Here is a 20,177-nt window from a genome sequence, read left to right as displayed (position 1 = left end):
CACAGCGTTTTTGCTGCGTTTTTTGAGGATACGTTTTTTAGCTGCAAAAGCAGATCAGCTTTCTAAAAAACTGCATCACCTGAAAGGTTTTTGAGCTCATAAATAAAGCTTTCATTAGCAAAAGCAGATTAGAAAAACACCACAAACTGACATGCTCATTCTTTGTGAGGATCCTTACAAAACGATGTGTCTGAATGTCCTATCTTGAAACCCATTGCCTTTGCTGGGATGCCCAGAGTCACTGCATTTCACTGAATTATTTTGCCATCAATGTTCGATATATTTGTGACAAGAAAGAAATTGTTAGTAAGACACTGGCAGTAAAAGATAGTAAAGCTCGTCACAACAGCCAGTTTCTCCAGGCCTTAGTGGAAAAAGTTCTGCAAGATTAGGAACGCAAAAAAGAACAGGTTCTTGCTATTGTAGTGGACAGTGCTTCAAATTACAATTAAACTGATGAATGAGAGTAATGAACAACAGCTAGAAGAAAATTTAGGATTTAGTATGTGTGAGATGGAGCCACACTGCTGTTCATGTAAAGGTACCGTCACACTAAGCAACATCGCTAGCAACATCGCTGCTGAGGCACAACTTGCTAGCGATGTTGCTGTGTGTGACATCCAGCAACAACCTGGCCCCTGCTGTGAGGTCGCTGGTTGTTGCTGAATGTCCTGGACCATTTTTTAGTTGTTGTCTCCCGCTGTGAAGCACACATCGCTGTGTATGACAGCGACAGAGCAACAACTAAATGTGCAGTGAGCAGGGAGCCGGCTTCTGCGGACGCTGGTAACCAATGTAAATATCGGGTAACCAAGAAGCCCTTTCCTTGGTTTCCCGATATTTACCTTCGTTACCAGCGTCCGCCGCTCTCACGCTGTCAGTGCCGGCTCCCTGCTCCCTGCACATATAGCCAGACTACACATCGGGTAATTAACCCGATATGTACTCTGGCTAGGAGTGCAGGGAACAGGGAGCCGGCACTGACAGCGTGAGAGCGTCGGACGCTGGTAACGAAGGTAAATATCGTGTAACCAAGGAAAGGGCTTCTTGGTTACCCGATATTTACCTTAGTTACCAGGCGCAGCATCGCTTCCACGCGTGCTGCTGGCTGGTCACTGGTTGCTGGTGAGATCTGCCTGTGTGACAGCTCATCAGCAACCCGTGTATCGACGCTCCAGCGATCCCTGCCAGGTCAGGTTGCTGGTGGGATCGCTGGAGCGTCGCTTAGTGTGACGGTACCTTAACTGAGGAACAAACATATATTACAACAGAAGAACAGCAAAATGATTCTTTAGGATTAGATGATCTTGTTGAAGCTGCTTCAAAACACTTTCATATTCATCACATACGCTGTGCTGTGCACAAATGTTATTTAGTATGTTTTTGTTGATAACTGTTTTTTGCCACTTACATAGTGTATTACATAGTGTTATATATATATAACACTATGTAATACACTACTATGTAAGTGGCAAAAAACAGTTATCAACAAAAACATACTAAATAATATTTAGTATATTGCTTATATTTAAGTGAAAAATTTATTGTAGTACATGAACATGTGTATGTGAACATCAGACATTTAATCATTTTTATGATACAATAATCAAGATATTTAGATAGAACATAAAATATATTTATTGGAATACAACTTTATAACACAAAAAACTGTAATAAATTGTAAATAAGTAATACAATATGCAATTACACACATATATATATATATATATATATATATATATATATTCATACACACACACACAAGATATATATGCAAACTACTGTATATTACATAGTGTATTACAAATTTACAATTTATTACAGTTTTTTGTGTTCTAAAGTTGTATTCCAATAAATATATTTTATGTTCTATCTAAATATCTTGATTATTGTATCATAAAAATGATTAAATGTCTGATGTTCACATTGTACTACAATACATTTTTCAATTAACTATAGGCAATATATGTGGGAGTCGGAGTCGTGGAGTCGGAGTCGGTGCAAGGGAAATTGAGGAGTCTAAGTCGGAGTCGAAGGTTTGGCTTACCGACTCCACAGCCCTGGTTTCAAGGGGTAGTCATGCACTGAAAAACTGATGTCCTATACATAAGATGGGTCATTAATAGTGATGGGCAGACCTGGACTGTAAAAGTCCGGATCCACGTGGTTTCAAATGTACCTGAGTGCTGGGCCTGGAATTCTCAGAGAATTCCGGCTATTGATCCGTATCCAGCACTCAGGAAATAGAAAACAAATAAAGAAATAAGTAATAAAGCAAGCGGGCTGTACTTACCGTGGCTCCGTCACGGCTGTAACTGCTTCCTGGCTGCTCATTCATTTCCGGTGCCACTCATTACCTTCATTGTATATGCACTGCTTTCTCCACCCATCGGCATCTCTGATTGGCTGCAGTCAGACGTGCCCCCACACTGAGTGACAGCGTGTCTGACACTTCCAATCACAGACCCGATCTGCGTCTATATCGTACAGTAAAAATACATTTTAAAAATTTCTCTAAAGGACCCATTAGACGCAACAACATCGCTAACGAGATGTCGTTGGGGTAAAGGAATTTGTGACGCACATCCGGCCTCGTTAGCGACGTCATTGCGTGTGACACGTACGAGCGACTGCTAACGATGCAAAATACTCACCAAATCATTGATTGTTGACACGTCGTCCATTCTCTCTGTCGGTCCGTCACTATCTCTGTCCCTCTCTCACAGTCTGTCGGTCATTTTCCCCTCCTCTCTCATACTCACCGATCCCTGGCGCGGCGCTGCACGGCATTCACACTGCTGTGGCGGCTTTTACTATTTTGAAAAAGCCGGCCGCTCATTAAACAATTTCGTATTCCCTACTTTCACCGCCCACAGGTGCCTATGATTGGTTGCAGTGAGACACGCCCCCACACTGAGTGACAGGTGTCTCACTGCACCCAATCACAGCAGCCGGTGGGCGTGTCTATACTGTGCAGTGAAATAAATAATTAAATAATTTAAAAAAACGGCGTGCGGTCCCCCCAATTTTAATACCAGCCAGATAAAGCCATACGGCTGAAGGCTGGTATTCTCAGGATGGGGAGCGCCACGTTATGGGGAGCCCCCCAGCCTAGCAATATCAGTCAGCAGCCGTCCAGAATTGCCGCATACATTATATGCGACAGTTCTGGGACTGTACCCGGCTCTTCCCGATTTGCCCTGGTGCGTTGGCAAATCGGGGTAATAAGGAGTTATTGGCAGCCCATAGCTGCTAATAAGTCCTAGATTAATCATGTCAGGCGTCTCCCCGAGAAACCTTCCATGATTAATCTGTAAATTACAGTAAATAAACACACACACACACACACGAAAAAAATCATTTATTAGAAATAAAAAACACAAACAAATTCCCTCATCACCAATTTAATCAGCCCCAAAAAGCACTCCATGTCCGGCGTAATCCACAGACCTCCAGCGTCGCATCCAGTTCTGCTGCATGCAGGTGACAGGAGCAGCAGAAAACACCGCCGCTCCTGTCACCTCCACACAGCTAATGAAGACAGCTGCGCAATCGGCTGAGCTGTCACTGAGGTTACCCGCTGTAACTGGATCTGCCTAGCGCCAGCTGGAGACGCCAGCTGGAGACAGATTCTCGCCCTCAAGAAGCCTCCCCTTGTGGTAAAATGCATGGGATTGTCATTCCCTTATGATGCTTTTTCTATGAGCCAATTTAGTTGGATGACTATGCAGAGGGCACTTTATTGCACAGCATTCTTTCCTCTTATATTCTTTCGATACTGCATTATTGATGTATTATCTGTACCCGTGCATGGCATCTTTCTCCTTTATTGAACACTACTTGACAACAATTTAAGGCTAGTGTCTATTCATAGCTATTCCAGATATCCATTTCATTTATATGGTTCTATTTATTTATTGTAATGCCAGTTATATAGGTTTTATCCCAGTCCCAGTTATTGACCTAGGAAACAATTTTTAGCACAATGGTGTATTTTTAAATGTTTTTTTATTTGATTGGTCTTGATTTTTGGTTTGTTACATAATAAATATGGTATCTATATTGTTTACATCTAGGCAGTGCAATTGATCTTTTTTTGTATGTGTATTTCCTTTTTTTTATAATTAGAAGACCATTGCTATTATCCATAATACAGGGTCTTATATTATGTATATATTTTCAGGGGATGTGTTATTTTTTTCCCCATAACCTACAATCCACATTTATTCTTGAACAAAAAAAAATAAATCAACGTTTATTTAAATATAATCATATCACATTCTGGAACATCAACATAACTCTCTAAACCCTGTGTGTAACAGGTGTATCATATACATACAAACACTGCGCATACATACCAGCTTGTCTCCACTTCAGCTTTAGGCTATGTGCGCACTTTGCGTTTTTTCCTGCGTTTTGGCTGCTTTTACAACTGCACTGTGTCATTGACAAAATGCATGCGTTCTGATTCCCCAGCAAAGTCTATGAGAATCATGCAAAATCTGTGCGCACGATGCTTTTTGAAATGCAGCGTTTTGATTGTCAAAAATTTGTCAAAAACCCATGCGTTTGAAGAAGCAATATGTCAATTGTTTTTGCCATTTTGGCTGAGTTCTACACCCATTGAGATCAATGAGTTGTAGAAAATCGCTGCCAAAATGTGAAGCAGTGCGTTTGCCTTGCATTATTGTTGCGATCCGCATGTATTTTTAACATAAGAAAGGCAGGTCTTTTGTCTTTCTCTCTCGGTCGGTCGGTCTCTCTCTCTCTCTCTCTCTATGTCTCTATCTCTCTCTCTGTCCATGTCGGTCTCTCCCTCCCACCCCCTCTCTCATACTCACCGATCCACGAACCACCAGCATGGCGCTGCACGGTGTTCACACTGTGGTGGCTTCTCTTTTGAAAATGCGCGTGATTTGCGGTCACACGTGAAGGACTCACCTGTGATCGCAAATGCCCTGAGTGACTGCAGTGAGCCGGGCGATCAGCTGTGCTTTCACTCAGGTTACTCGCGGCCACAGCTGCAGTCCTCCATCTGAGAGCGGTGGCTGCGAGTAACCATAGTGACAGCACAGCTGATCGCGCTACTCACTTCAGTTGCTGCACGGAGCTGATAGGAACGGCGGTGTTCTACTGCCACTCCTGTCAGCTTCCGATGTAGCCGCGCAATCACAATGAAGTCGGGTGAAGTTCATCCGAGTTCATTCTGATCGCGCGGCACTGTGTCGCAGCCAGCCATGCTCTTTTTGACAGTGCGGTCCCACTCGGCTCTGCTGCAAGTCTATGGGGATGCTGCAGAGACATGTGGGACCGCACTGTCAAAAATGTGCGTTCTGGATGATTTTCCCCCTCTGTCTATGGCAGAGAGAGCATCCATAATGCATGAATTCTCCAGGAATGTGCGCACGTTGTGTTCTGCCGAATGCGTCTCAGAACGCAGCTTTTTCGGCTGCGTTCTGAGACGCACAGGCAGTGACTTACACGCTGCGGAATTGAACGCAAAGTGCGCACATGACCTTAGACTCGTGCAATTAAGAGATCTTTGGTGATAACATGGTCACATGACCGTAATGTCAGAAAGGTCCTTAAGCAGTCTTACCATATCAGGCTAGAAATGCTGGGGGCCCTAGGAGAATGGGAGCCCTGTGAAATTGCCCAGTTTGAACTTCCTTCCCCCTAATGCCAGTCCTGCATACCAGCCTGTCTCCAGATCAGCTGTTTTATACTCCTGCAATTAAGAGACCTTTGGTTACATCATGGTCACATGACTGTGAAGTCACCAAAGGTCCCTAAACAAACTTAACCTTGGAATACAGATGTTGGGGTCCCTAGGAAAGTGGGGCCCTGAGAAATTGCTCAGTTTGACTCCCCCCTAATGCCGGTCCTGACGGTAACTAAAGCTTATTTTTGGAGTAGGGCTTTTAATTCAAGCACACTCTAAAAATCCAGTAAAATCATTTTAGGGCTTATTTTAAGGGTAGGTGTTACGGTTGCTGCGAGCACTGGAGACTATGTCCAGATTTCTTGCTACTGCACATGTGCGAGCGCTGGAGACTAAGTCCAATCTTGGAGCCATTGCACATGTGCGGGTGACATCATCGCTGACACGAGGTCACATGTCTCTGGCACCTTCTATGCCGATTGGTCACTGGTCATGTGCTTGTGACGTCTTGCTCGGTGATAGGCCAGCATGACGTCACTCCTGTCGTTCTGGCAGCGGATTGGCTCTGGTGTCCTCCATCTTGAATGAGGCACAGAGTCTATATAAGACCCTGACACACGCCGCATGGTGCTCAGTCCTCTTGGTTCATGCATATGAGTAGACGCTCTGTGCGCGTTCCTCTAGGCATTCCTCTGTCTATGCTAGGTGAGCGCTACCGGCAGGGTAGCGTTCTTATACCTTACAGCTTCGGCTGCTGTCCGTATCCTTACCTCTTAGGGGAGCGGACATAGGCAGGTGCCTGAGGCACATGGTCTGGCTGGGCCTTGTGATTCTACTCGTAGGTGGACGTTGCCGCTAGGGTAACGTTCCTTATACTGCGTCTGGCAGTTGTTCGTATCCTCGCACACTAGGGGAGCGAACAGAGGTAGGAGCTTTGTGCGGCTTACGCTGCTGTTCGTCTCTTTTGCACCACTAGAAGAGCGGACCTAGGCAGGTGCCATATCTAGTGGTTCGTGTCCTCGCACACTAGTGGAGCGAACGCAGGTAGGAGCTTTGTGCGGCTTACGCTGCTGTTCGTCTCTTTTGCACCACTAGAAGAGCGGACCTAGGTAGGTGCCATTTCGCACACATTGCCTTTGTCTCTGTGATTATTAACAGAGATCATTCCACACACCCTCCAAGTAAGGGAGGAATTGCTTTACTTTCTTATTATATCCTTCTGTGAGTTAACAGAGGTATTGCACTCTGCCATAGTCTGCAGCAAAGTCTTTGCACGGTGGACCCTGACTGTCTGATACTCCTTTCGGTTATTATCAGACAGCCCCCCGTAACAGTAGGTCTTTTTTGGGGGGAAACACGATAGATGGGGGCCCTGTTGGATATGTTGCATTGGGTAAAATGAATTTGAGGTTACACTACTGCATAGTGCCACTTCTGGCTATCTTAGGCACACAGATCCCCATTCACGTGAATGCACAGTGGATGGGCTAGAGAAGTTTTCTAAGATAGGCTGGGGTTATAATATATACAATACAGCTCTGGCAAAAATTAAGAGACCAGTGCAAAATTTTCAGTTTTTCTGATTTTTCTCTTTATAGGTATATGTTTGAGTAAAATGTAAATTGTTCTTTTATTCTATAAACTACTGACAATGTCTCCGAATTTCCAAGCAATAAATTTTGTATTTATTTTCTGAAAATGAGAAATGGTCAAAATAACAAAACAATGCATTACTTTCAGACCTCAAATAAAGCAAAGAAAACAGGTTCATAATCATTTAGAGATAACAATACTAATATTTTAACTCAGGAAGAGTTCAGAAATCAATATTTTGTGGAATAACTGTGTCTTGGCATGCTTTCCACCAGTCTTTCACACTGTTTTTAGGTGATCTTACACCACTCTTGGTGCAAAAATGTAAGCAGTTCTTCTTTATTTGATGGCTTGTGACTAGCCATCTTTCTCTTGATTACATTCCAGAGGTTTTCAATGGGGTTCAGGTCTGGAGATTGGGCTGACCATGACAGGGTTTTGATGTGGTGGTCCTTCATCCACACATTGATTGACCTAGCTGTGTTTCATGGCACATTGTCCTGCTGGAAAAAACAGTCCTCAGAGTTTGGGAACATTGCCTGAGCAGAAGGAAGCAATTGTTTTCCAGGATAACCTTGTATGCGGCTTGATTCATACGTCCTTTGCAAAGTTTAATCTGCCCAATTCCAGCCTTGCTGAAACATCCCCAGATCATCACCAATCCGCCACCAATAAGGTGTGAAAGACTGATGGAAAGCATACCAAGACGCATGAAAGCTGTGATTAAAATCATGGTTATTCCACAAAATATTGATTTCTGAACTCTTCCTGAGTTGAAACATTAGTATTGTTTTTTTCTAAATGATTGTAAACTTGTTTTCTTTGCATTACTTGAGGTCTAAAAGCAATGCATTTTTTTTGTTATTTTGACCATTTCTCATTTTCAGAAAATAAATACAAAATGTATTGCTTGGAAATTCGGAGACATGTTGTCAGTGGTTTATTAAATAAATGAACAATTTACATTTTGCTCAAAAATATACCTGTAAAGAAAAAAATCTGAAAAACTGAAAATTTTGCAGTAGTCTCTTAATTTTTGCCAGAGCTGTATGTGCATTCTCTGCAGAATATTGGAACACCCATTTCATGTTTAAAGTAGAGTGGTTTGGTTTTCTGGAAGGTTACAGTGAAGTGCGCACTTGGTGTTGGCAATGCGGGCATCAACATAGTTAAATTTAGTAATTTGTATTTTGTTTTTTATTTTTCCAGTAGGTAACAGATGTAATGCCAATAGCCTACACCTTTTGAAGCAAACAATTGGCACTTGTCAAATATTTAAAATACACATGTGGTGTATTAAAGGATTTGTGAGCAGTGTCTGCATAGTACAGGAACATTTTTTTGTACTTTGCATTTTATACCTCCTATTGGAAGTAGCAATCCTAAAAGTCAAAAGTGGCCCTTTAACATTTTATATCTAAGATTTAAAACTGGCTTCAAGTTTTTAAAGTGACTTCTGGCTTTTTTTCTCATTTTGGAGAAATTAAACCAACAAGGTAGACTGAACTATAGCCAATTTAATGTGTACCTGTAGCTACCTTAGGGTTACTTCTCACATAGCGAGATCGCTGCTCAGTCACAGGTTTTGTGACGTACCAGTGACCTCATCAGCAATCTCGCTGTGTGTGACACTAAGCAGCGACCTGGCCCCTGCTGTGAAATCGCTGCCCGTTACACACTGCTCTGGTTCATTTTTTTGGACGGTGCTCTCCCGCTGTGAAGCACACATCGCTGTGTTTGACAGCGAGAGAGCAACGATCTGAATGTGCAAGGAGCAGGGAGCCGGCGTCTGGAAGCTGCGGACGCTGGTAACCAAGGTACACATCAGATAACTAAGCGAAGCGCTTTGCTTGGTTACCCGATATTTACTTTGGTTACTAGCGTACGCCGCTCTCAGGCTGCCAGTTCTGGCTCCCTGCACACGTAGCCTGAGTACACATCGGGTAACTAAGTGAAGCTCTTTTCTTAGTAACCCAATGTGTACCCTAGCTACGAGTGCAGGGAGCCAGCACTAAGCGGTGTGCTCTAGTAACCAGGGTAAATATCGGGTAACTAAGCAAAGCATTTTGCTTAGTTACCCGATATTTACCTTCGTTACCAAGCGCAGCATCGTTTCCATGAGTCGTTGCTGGCTGGCGGCTGGTCACTGGTCGCTGGTGTGATCTGCCTGATTGACAGTTCACCAGCGACCATGTAGCGACGCACCGGCGATCCTGACCAGGTCATATCGTGGTCGAAATTGCTGGTATGTCGTTTAGTGAGACGGTACCCTTAGATATAGTTCATGTATTACAGTTAAATATAGCCGCCTTCCATTAAAACTAAAAGGTCTGAGCTGCACTTTGTATACATTCACATGCACTTCATTTATTGTCCTCGTGCAACAAAAGCTGCCGACTGACTTGTCGGCTGATGGCAATCAACAATCGGACATGGGTGATAGACACTTCTCCCGAACAATTGGTCGTCGCTCCTGTACACATTAGGTTATGTGCACACAGTGCATTTTTTATGTAGTTTTCCATGCGTTTTTTGAGAAATCTGCACCAAAATCTGCATGACAATCTTGAAGCAAGCAAAGTCTATGAGATTTCTGAAGTGCTGTGCACACTTGTTTTTTTTTTCATTGCTGATTTGGTGCAGAAAAAATAGATAGAATGTCAATTGTTGGGGCGTTTTTTTTTCTATGTTTTTTAGCCCTTCCAGCCATTGACTTAATTAAAATACGCCTGGAAAAAAAGCGCAACAAAAAAGCATGCATTTTTCTGTGCGTTTTTTAGTGCATTTTACTGCCACAAGGTATAGATTTCATGCAGAATATTTCTGCACCAAATCTGCAGCGTCTGCACATACCCTTAGACAGTCGGCCGAACCCATCAATATCAGCAGGTTCAGCTGGCACCAGTCTAACGTGTGTGGGAGCCTAAGGCTATGTTCACACAGGGCTTTTTTGGTAAGTTTTTGCTGCGTTTTTTAGCTGCAGATTTGCTTTGGTTTTATGCAAATCCATGCTAATAAAAAGCTACTTTTTACAGTCCCAGCAAAGTCTATGAGATTTCTGAAATCTCATGCACACACACACAAAAATACATCAGGTTTTTTTCCTGACTGTTTTGTCAAATACCTGTGTTTTTGGTCAGGTTTTTAACCCCTTCACGACCTTGGACGGATCTATCCGTTAAGGATCGTGTCCCGTTAAGCCCCGCCCCCTGCCGCAGGCAGGCGGCGGCTGTCTGCACACATATCAGCTGTTTTCAACAGCTGACATGTGTGCCTGCATGTTGCGAGTGGAATCGCTTCCACTCGCAACATTTAACCCCTTACATCTCGCTGCCAAAGTCTGGCAGCGAGATCTATATGCGCGCGGCCATGTTTTTTACTTACCGCCGCCCCCACCGAAAGTCACGTGAGTGATCACGTGACATTCGGTGGTTGCTATCGTAGCACAGGGTCATGTGATGACGCCTGCAGTTACGAAGTTTCACTTTCGTTTTTCCTCGGCACGGAGCAGAGGGAAACCGGAAGTGACTGTATCTGCTGTTTACAGCTGTATAGCTGTGATCAGCAGATAGATAATAGCGATCGGATTGCTGAATATAAATAAAAAAAAGTAAAAAAAAACACCTAAAAGTTCAAATCACCCCCCTTTCATCCCATTGAAAATTAAAGGGTTAAAAAATAAATAAATATACACATATTTGGTATCGCCGCTTTCAGAAATGCCGATCTATCAAAATATAAAATCAATTAATCTGATTGGTAAACGGCGTAGTGGCAACAAAATTCCAAACGCCAAAATTACGTTTTTTGGTCGCCGCATGTTTTACGCAAAATGCAATAACAGGCGATCAAAACGTAGCATCTGCGCAAAAATGGTACCATTAAAAATGTTAGCTTGAGACGCAAAAAATAAGCCATCACTGAGCCATAGATCCCGAAAAATGAGAATGCTACGTGTTTCGGAAAATGGCGCAAAACGTGCGCCACTTTTATTGGACAAACTTGTGATTTTTATTTAACCCCTTAGATACAAGTAAACCTATACATGTTTGGTGTCTACAAACTCGCACCGACCTGAGGCATCACATAGATACATCAGTTTTACCATATAGTGAATACGGTGAATAAAACATCCCAAAAACTATTGTGCGATCACACTTTTTTTGCAGTTTTTCCACACTTGGAATTTTTTTGCTGTTTTCCAGTACAATATATGGTAAAACCTATGGTTTCATTTAAAAGTACAACTCGTCACGCAAAAAACAAGCCCTCATATGGCAAGATTGACGGAAAAATAAAAAAGTTACAGCGCTCGGAAGAAAAGGAGCAAAAAACAAAAACGCATAAACGGAAAGTGAGCATGTCAATTCTTTACTACAGATTTGCTGCATTTTTTTCATTGATACAACCTATTTTGTAGGAAAAAAGCAGCAAATCTGCAGCAAAAACGCCACTAAAAAAAACGCATGAAAAACGCACTAAAAACGCAGATGACTGAAAGGAGATTTCCTGCCACAAGATCAGTTTTAGGTCAGGAAAAAAAAAATTACCAAAAAAGCCCTGTGTGAACATAGCCTAAGGGTTCACATATATGGAGGTTGCCAGAATTGGAAATAAATGGGGGAAAAGCAATTATCACTGGAGCAATCAGTCATTAGAATTCATGTCATTTAAGACAACCATTACAATCAAGCTATCCCCTGCATGAAATCGCTGATAACAGGGAACAATAAATTACATCCAACTGCACAACAAATGTAAATAAGACTTGAGGTTTTGTTAGGGAAACAATGTAGCCGCCCGTGGACAATGGGGAGCTGTAAATGGATCACAATACGCCCTGATACTTGTATGCATGTTGTGAAGCGCTAAAGACAAGAAGGTGAAATAGTTCTATTTATGTAACCTTTTCCATACCAGGCTCCAATAACAGGCACTGCTGGCTCCTTTCCAGCAATTGTTCACTATAGCTTTAAGGAAACTGGGCTGGCTAGGTCAGGAATCTATACTAACACAGCGATTGTCACTACAGTGTGTCCACAAAGGGTGGTTTCACAATATATTTCTGTCCCCAGGGGACGATGAGATGAGTAAAAGGGTTACTGGAATTATTGGTGTGCAGAATGGTAAAGGAAAGTGGTAGGACAGGTAGACACTCCCATCCGCAGTCTATTTCTGCTCTCGAGATCCGCGGAGAACATATGGACAGGTAACGTGTGCCCATACTGGCTTCCCGAGTCTACTTGAGATCACTTTCCCAACAAAAGTTCCAGGTAACCTTGGAATTTGACAAATGACCTCGGCTTTGTTCTAGCCACAAGCTCTATGCTCCATGTTTACACAGTTATTTTTTTTCGTAATCAGCACGCCCTGGCCGTCCGGTGTTTGCTTTTCCCGTGCCCTTACTTTACAGGGCTGATATCACCGCATACTGTTACCTTGGCAGAATTTGCCTGCACCACTGGAATAAGTCAAGCTCTGTCGCTTTCTTTGGAACGTGTTCCGAGGAATAAATATCCTCCGCCCCCATAGTACACATTCACTCCTCGCCGTATGTCATGATCATCTAAATCTAGAAGGAATATTTTCTCCGAGCTGTAACCAGTCCAGTTTACAATTCTTCTTTTCTTCATAGGAAAAATTGTGACATCTGAAATGGACCCTAAACCCTATTACTACAGACAATGGGGACCACTGTAGTCTGCGCGCGTTCCTTGGAAACACAGTGACTGCGCTGGGGAAAGTGGATGGAAATTAACCTTCATTACTTTTGGATAGCAGCTAAATTGAGAAGATGAAGCTGCCAAATTTCCACATGTTCCGCTCCTGCTAACTCCATTCTTCCAGGCGAAGTCATCCTTACTTCTGGTGCCTCCATGGTTAAACTTTACCAGCTTTATTTTAACTAGAAGTTTCTGTTCTATTTGCAATGAAGAACAGCTCAGGCACCATGCTGGACCTCAGCTTCTTGACAGATGAGGAGTATGACAAGCTCATGAAAGTCCTGCAAAGAGATGCTGACCTGCAGAAGAAGGACAGTGACCGCATCAGGTAGGACCCTACCATAGATACTGACCCAGGGTGCAACAAATCATCATAAAACCACACATCATATCCTGTAATACTTGCTTAAAATTAATAGATTTAACCCTTTATCGGTCAACAAGGGCGTAAGCAGAAACATATACTATAATGTCGTAGGCTCTAAAATGTCTATTGCTTTTAATAAACTTCCTTATCTTCACTTGTATGTACAGTAAAGTAATTATTGCAGAATATCCTTAAGTAGTTATTTTGAAATAGTCTTCTAAAATGTAAAAAAAGTAAAAACAAACCCTGGATGTAGAATTTGTAGACCGTACAGACTCATAGACAGTATTTGTGTTATTGCACATTATATCCTGCAGTACCCCAAGTGTGTGCCTTGGAAATGTAAACTAAACAAGCGATATCTATAGTTTTAGGGTGGGTTTAGCTTTCTAATTTTGCATTTTCCAGGTATACGCCTGCTCAGGAACAATTTCAGAAATTTTGACAAGGCTGTTTCTTACAACATTTTTTAAACCCATAAAATGAAAGTAAGGTTAATAATATAACTTTTAAAAAAAATGTACATTTTTACTCAAATTAGTTGAATCAAAAATGAATACACCCAGGGTTACCAACTTGACTCATTATTTTTTCTGGACAGTTTAAAAAAAAAATAAATCAACAGACAGATATTATTTTACAGACAGATTGGACAAACATTCAAAATCATTGATTATAAGTGATATTCGTCTACAGCCCATAATTCTGAAATGAAAACATTAACTGCATTCACTGTGAACTGTAAAATGAGAACTAAAGTCCGATTAATCTGTATAAGTTCCTTCATCTCCAAAATAATCACGGACACCTTAAATTTATTTTATGGACAGGGAAAAAAAGTGCTTCATTTTTACAGACTGTCCTGGAAATTTTGGTTGACAACCCTGAATACACCCCACATCAAAAACTACTACATCTAGTATTTTGTATGCCCTCCATGATTTATAAGGCAGGACTAAAGGCCCCATTACACGCAACGATATCGCTAACGAGATGTCGTTGGGGTCACGGAATTCGTGACGCACATTCGGCCTCGTTAGCGACGTTGTTGCGTGTGACATGTACGAGCGACTGCTAACAATCAAAAATACTCACCTTATCGTTGATACGTTGTTAATTTCCATAAAATCGTTGCTGGTTCGGGACACTTGTTGTTCGTCGTTCCTGAGGCAGCACACATCGCTATGTGTGACATTTCAGGAACGACGAACAACACCGTACCTGTGTCCAGCCAGCAACGAGGTGGCGTGACTTTCATGCGTCTTCTCTCCGCCCTTCCAATGGACGCCTGCCGTGTGACGTCACTGTGACGCCGCACGAACCGCCCCCTTAGAAAGGAGGCTGTTCATCGCCCACAGCAACATCGTTAGGAAGGTAAGTAGTGTGACGGGCACTAGCGATATTATGCGCCACGGGCAACGATATGCCTGTGACGCACAAACGACGGGGGTGGGTGCTTTCACGAGCGACGATGTCGCTGCGTGTAAAGCAGCCTTAAGTCTTCTAGGAATGGGATCAAGAAGTTGGGGACCTATTACAACATCTATCCTTTTCCATTCTTCAAGAATTAGAAAACATGCACTCGCAGGGAGTTGGACCCGATGGCCCTTGAGGTGCCTTCCAACTCTATCATTCTATGATTCAATGAGAACAATCTATTTTAGAGCCTGGATGCTGTATGGAGAGTGATGACAATTTGTCTCATCAGAATTCCTGAGAAGTGTTGGATTGGATTCAAATCAGGAGATATACTTGGCCACTGAATCACTTGCACCCTATTCTTCTTCAAAAATGCAATAGATTTGTGTTTTCAATTATTATGCACATCTAACAAAGGCATGGAGTGATAGTATCATCTTCTCTTTTAGCATAGAGCGGTACATCTGTAAATTTATAATGCCACCAATGAAATGTAGCTCCCCAACACCAGCCGCATCATGCAGTCCTGCAAAAGGGCACTGCCACCATGTTTCACTGTATGCACCAGGCATTTAGACAAATTAATTTAGAAAAATGCATAGTGCCTACAGTAAAACTTGGTGGTGGCAGTGTCCTTATGTGGAGCTGCATGAGTGCTGTTGGTATCAGGGGTCTACATTTCATTGATGTATCATGAAGTCACAGATGTACTGCTCTATATTGAAAGAGAACATGCTATCATCACTTTGTGCCTTTGCTAGACATGCACATTTCCAACATCACAGTATAGCATCAGTGCTGAGCCGGCTGTCAGTCAGTGCCGAGAGAGCATTTGTAGCCCCATTCTTTATGCACTGCACGGTGACTAAATTTGTGCTGGCTGCACCCCTATGACTGATAGCCTGAGCTGCCAGGAAGAATAAAGATCATTTACCATAGCGGTGGGGCTCTTAGTCTTACAGCTGCATGGCATCACAACGTTAATAATCTGCAGGTTAATAGAATTTTTTTTCATGACAGGTTTCCTTTAAATGGAACCTATGATATGTTTCATGCTGACAGACCTACGGCCAGTATGAATCACACACCGACATACTTTAAAAAGCTAGCCAGGACCGATGCATCTCAGATGACTTGTCCAAGAGGCTAGTCCATGGTGGCTTTTCCCCACCCCGCTTCCCATGACTGACTGTGTATTAGGAGAAATCTGTCAATCATGAGGAGTTGAATAAAGAGAAGCCACTGTATATCCACCTCATGGACTAGTCATCCGAAATGCATGGTCATCAGTCATATGTTTTCTTTGGAACGCCGCATCCAGTGTCTGAATCATTATGCCTGTGGTTCGAGCAGATTGAATCAGCTGTCAAGTTCTCTTTAACCAGGTGAATATGGAATAGCACATACAGTGCCTACAAGTAGTATTCAACCCCCTGCAGATTTAGCAGGTTTGATAAGATGCAAATAAGTTAGAGCCTGCAAACTTCAAGCAAGAGCAGGATTTATTAACAGATGCATAAATCTTACAAACCAACAAGTTATGTTGCTCAGTTAAATTTTAATAAATTTTCACCATAAAAGTGTGGGTCAATTATTATTCAACCCCTAGGTTTAATATTTTGTGGAATAACCCTTGTTTGCAATTACAGCTAATAATCGTCTTTTATAAGACCTGATCAGGCCGGCACAGGTCTCTGGAGTTATCTTGGCCCACTCCTCCATGCAGATCTTCTCCAAGTTATCTAGGTTCTTTGGGTGTCTCATGTGGACTTTAATCTTGAGCTCCTTCCACAAGTTTTCAATTGGGTTAAGGTCAGGAGACTGACTAGGCCACTGCAACACCTTGATTTTTTCCCTCTTGAACCAGGCCTTGGTTTTCTTGGCTTTGTGCTTTGGGTCGTTGTCTTGTTGGAAGATGAAATGACGACCCATCTTAAGATCCTTGATGGAGGAGCGGAAGTTCTTGGCCAAAATCTCCACGTAGGCCGTGCTATCCATCTTCCCATGGATGCGGACCAGATGGCCAGGCCCCTTGGCTGAGAAACAGCCCCACAGCATGATGCTGCCACCACCATGCTTGACTGTAGGGATGGTATTCTTGGGGTCGTATGCAGTGCCATCCAGTCTCCAAACGTCACGTGTGTGGTTGGCACCAAAGATCTCGATCTTGGTCTCATCAGACCAGAGAACCTTGAACCAGTCTGTCTCAGAGTCCTCCAAGTGATCATGAGCAAACTGTAGACGAGCCTTGACATGACACTTTGAAAGTAAAGGTACCTTACGGGCTCATCTGGAACGGAGACCATTGCGGTGGAGTACGTTACTTATGGTATTGACTGAAACCAATGTCCCCACTGCCATGAGATCTTCCCGGAGCTCCTTCCTTGTTGTCCTTGGGTTAGCCTTGACTCTTCGGACAAGCCTGGCCTCGGCACGGGTGGAAACTTTCAAAGGCTGTCCAGGCCGTGGAAGGCTAACAGTAGTTCCATAAGCCTTCCACTTCCGGATGATGCTCCCAACAGTGGAGACAGGTAGGCCCAACTCCTTGGAAAGGGTTTTGTACCCCTTGCCAGCCTTGTGACCCTCCACGATCTTGTCTCTGATGGCCTTGGAATGCTCCTTTGTCTTTCCCATGTTGACCAAGTATGAGTGCTGTTCACAAGTTTGGGGAGGGTCTTAATTAGTCAGAAAAGGCTGGAAAAAGAGATAATTAATCCAAACATGTGAAGCTCATTGTTCTTTGTGCCTGAAATACTTCTTAATACTTTAGAGGAACCAAACAGAATTCTTGTGGTTTGAGGGGTTGAATAATAAATGACCGTCTGAATAAACTTTTCACAATTTAAAAAAAAAGAAATAACATTCTTTTTTGCTGCAGTGCATTTCACACTTCCAGGCTGATCTACAGTCCAAATGTCACAATGCCAAGTTAATTCCGAATGTGTAAACCTGCTAAATCTGCAGGGGGTTGAATACTACTTGTAGGCACTGTACATGTTATCAATATCAGATAAGTGGAGTCTAAAGGCCCCGTCACACTAAGCAACATCGCTAGCAACATCGCTGCTAACGAACAACTTTTGTGACGTTGCTAGCGATGTTGCTGTGTGTGACATCCAGCAACAACCTGGCCCCTGCTGTGAGGTCGTTGGTTGTTGCTGAATGTCCTGGGCCATTTTTTAGTTGTTGCTGTCCTGCTGTGAAGCACAGATCGCTGTGTGTGACAGCGAGACAGCAACAACTAAATGTGCAGGCAGCAGGAGCCGGCTTCTGCGGAGGCTGGTAACCAATGTAAACATCGGGTAACCAAGAAGCCCTGTCCTTGGTTACCCGATATTTACCTTTGATACCAGCCTCCGCCGCTCTCACTGTCAGTGCCGGCTCCTGCTCTGTGCACATGTAGCTACAGCACACATCGGGAAATTAACCCCATGTGTGCTGTAGCTTGGAGAGCAGGGAGCCAGCGCTAAGCAGTGTGCGCTGCTCCCTGCTCTGTGCACATGTAGCTACAGCACACATCGGGAAATTAACCCCATGTGTGCTGTAACTAGGAGAGCAAGGAGCCAGCGCTAAGCAGTGTGCGCTGCTCCCTGCTCTGTGCACATGTAGCTGCAGCACACATCCTGTAATTAACCTGATGTGTGCTGTAACTAGGAGAGCAGGGAGCCAGCGCTCAGTGTGCGCTGCTCCCTGCTCTCTGCACGTGTAGCTCCGTGCGGTGGTAACCAAGGTAAATATCGGGTTGGTTACCCGATATTTACCTTAGTTACCAAGCGCAGCATCTTCCACGCGGCGCTGGGGGCTTGTCACTGGTTGCTGGTGAGCTCACCAGCAACTTGTGTAGCCACGCTCCAGCGATCCCTGCCAGGTCAGGTTGCTGGTGGGATCGCTGGAGCGTTGCAGTGTGACATCTCACCAGCAACCTCCTAGCAACTTACCAGCGCTCCCTATCGTTGTTGGGATCGCTGGTAAGTTGCTTAGTGTGACTGGACCTTTACTTGCACTCCCACCAATCTGCTAAAGGAAGAGACCGTGGCACTCTGGCAATCGACACATCCCCTCTATTGTGTACCTGGCATAGTTATGTACATACACTGGAGATCAAAATTAGAGAACAACACACAATTTCCTAAATGTTGTGGTCATTGTGTAGTCCTATGTGATTATATCCTAACATGAGTAAACTCACAGTATTTTAAGCTTATTTCAAAAGTACATAATAAAAATGTAAATGAGATAAATGAAAAAGAATACTGATCAAAATTAGAGAACACTTTCATATACCTGCAAGTTATTGGTGTTAATCTGACATCTGGTACTAATTTCCTTAATTATCTGGCAAACTCTATTTAACTGGCAGCATAACGTTCCAGTTTGCAGTGACTTTGAAAAAATGGTGTACCGTTCCAAAGTGACTAAAACCCTCCAGCAGAAGGTTCTCCAGATGAAGACCAAAGGGTTGGCCCTGTCAGCCATAGCATGAGAATTTGGTTGTTCCAAGTCTGTGATTTCAAGAACATTGCATCTTTACAACATCACAAACTCTTTCAAGTTCCCCAAAAAGGATGGTTGCCTTCGAAATACAAATGCAAAAGAGGACAGGATAATGCGGAGAAGCTCCATGAGTAATCGTTGCAACAACTGCAGCTTGAATTGCTTGGCAGTTCAGCACTGAACAGGGTAAGGATCTGTCTCTTCATACAGTGTTATGACGTTTAAGAGCATTTGGACTGAAAGCCCACTCTGCAGTGACCAACCTCCCATTATCAGAAAGAATCAAAAGGCTAGACTCACCTTTGGTGAGAAGCATGTTGTGTGGACAGAGAAGTGGTCTACAGGTCATTTTAGTGATGAAATGAAAGCAAGTTTAATCTATTTGGGTCTGATGGGAAACATTGTGTTCATCAACAAACTGGGAAAAGACTGAACCCAAAGTTTGATAAGAAGTAATTGAAAGGTGGTGGTGGAAGTGTCATGGTTTGGGGAATGTTTTCTGTAGCAGAAGTTGAATCATACAGCTACATGGCAGAGTGAATGCCAGTGTGTATCAGAACCTTCTTCAACACCATGTGGTTCCTTACCTTGCGCTCATGATTCAATCAGCCAGCAATTTTCATGCAGGACAATGTCCCCTGTCACACAGCAAAACTGGTAAAGCAGTTCATTGAAACAGAAAACATTGAAACAATGAAACGGCCAGCCCAAAGTCCTGATCTAAATCCAATTGAAAACCTCTAGAAAATCCTTGGTGACAAAGTTATGGCCAAGAAACCCACAACAGTCAAAGAACTATGCAAGAGACTGGAAGAAGAGTGGATCAAAATCACACCAGAGCAATGTAAGAGACTAGTTATGTCCTGTGGCCGCAGATGTGCTGAAGTCATTCAAAGCAAAGGCCTGTACACGTCCTACT

At 43.2% G+C, this 20,177-nt stretch overlaps 1 protein-coding gene across 1 annotated transcript in view; it reads left to right on the top strand.

Annotated features, from left to right (window-relative positions):
• Positions 1-20,177, top strand: part of LOC142251279 (synaptotagmin-like protein 2) — a 152,395-nt gene that overhangs the window by 53,236 nt on the left and 78,982 nt on the right. Inside the window, exon 3 of the mRNA XM_075323924.1 lies at positions 12,891-13,306. Within this exon, the coding sequence (XP_075180039.1) occupies positions 13,185-13,306 (122 nt within the window). The 5' untranslated portion in view covers positions 12,891-13,184. The remainder of the gene's footprint in view (positions 1-12,890; positions 13,307-20,177) is intronic.

This window comes from Anomaloglossus baeobatrachus, chromosome 9, assembly GCF_048569485.1.
Source record: "Anomaloglossus baeobatrachus isolate aAnoBae1 chromosome 9, aAnoBae1.hap1, whole genome shotgun sequence".
In the NCBI taxonomy this organism is placed as follows: Eukaryota; Metazoa; Chordata; class Amphibia; order Anura; family Aromobatidae; genus Anomaloglossus; species Anomaloglossus baeobatrachus.
This window is presented reverse-complemented; position numbering and strand designations above follow the sequence as displayed.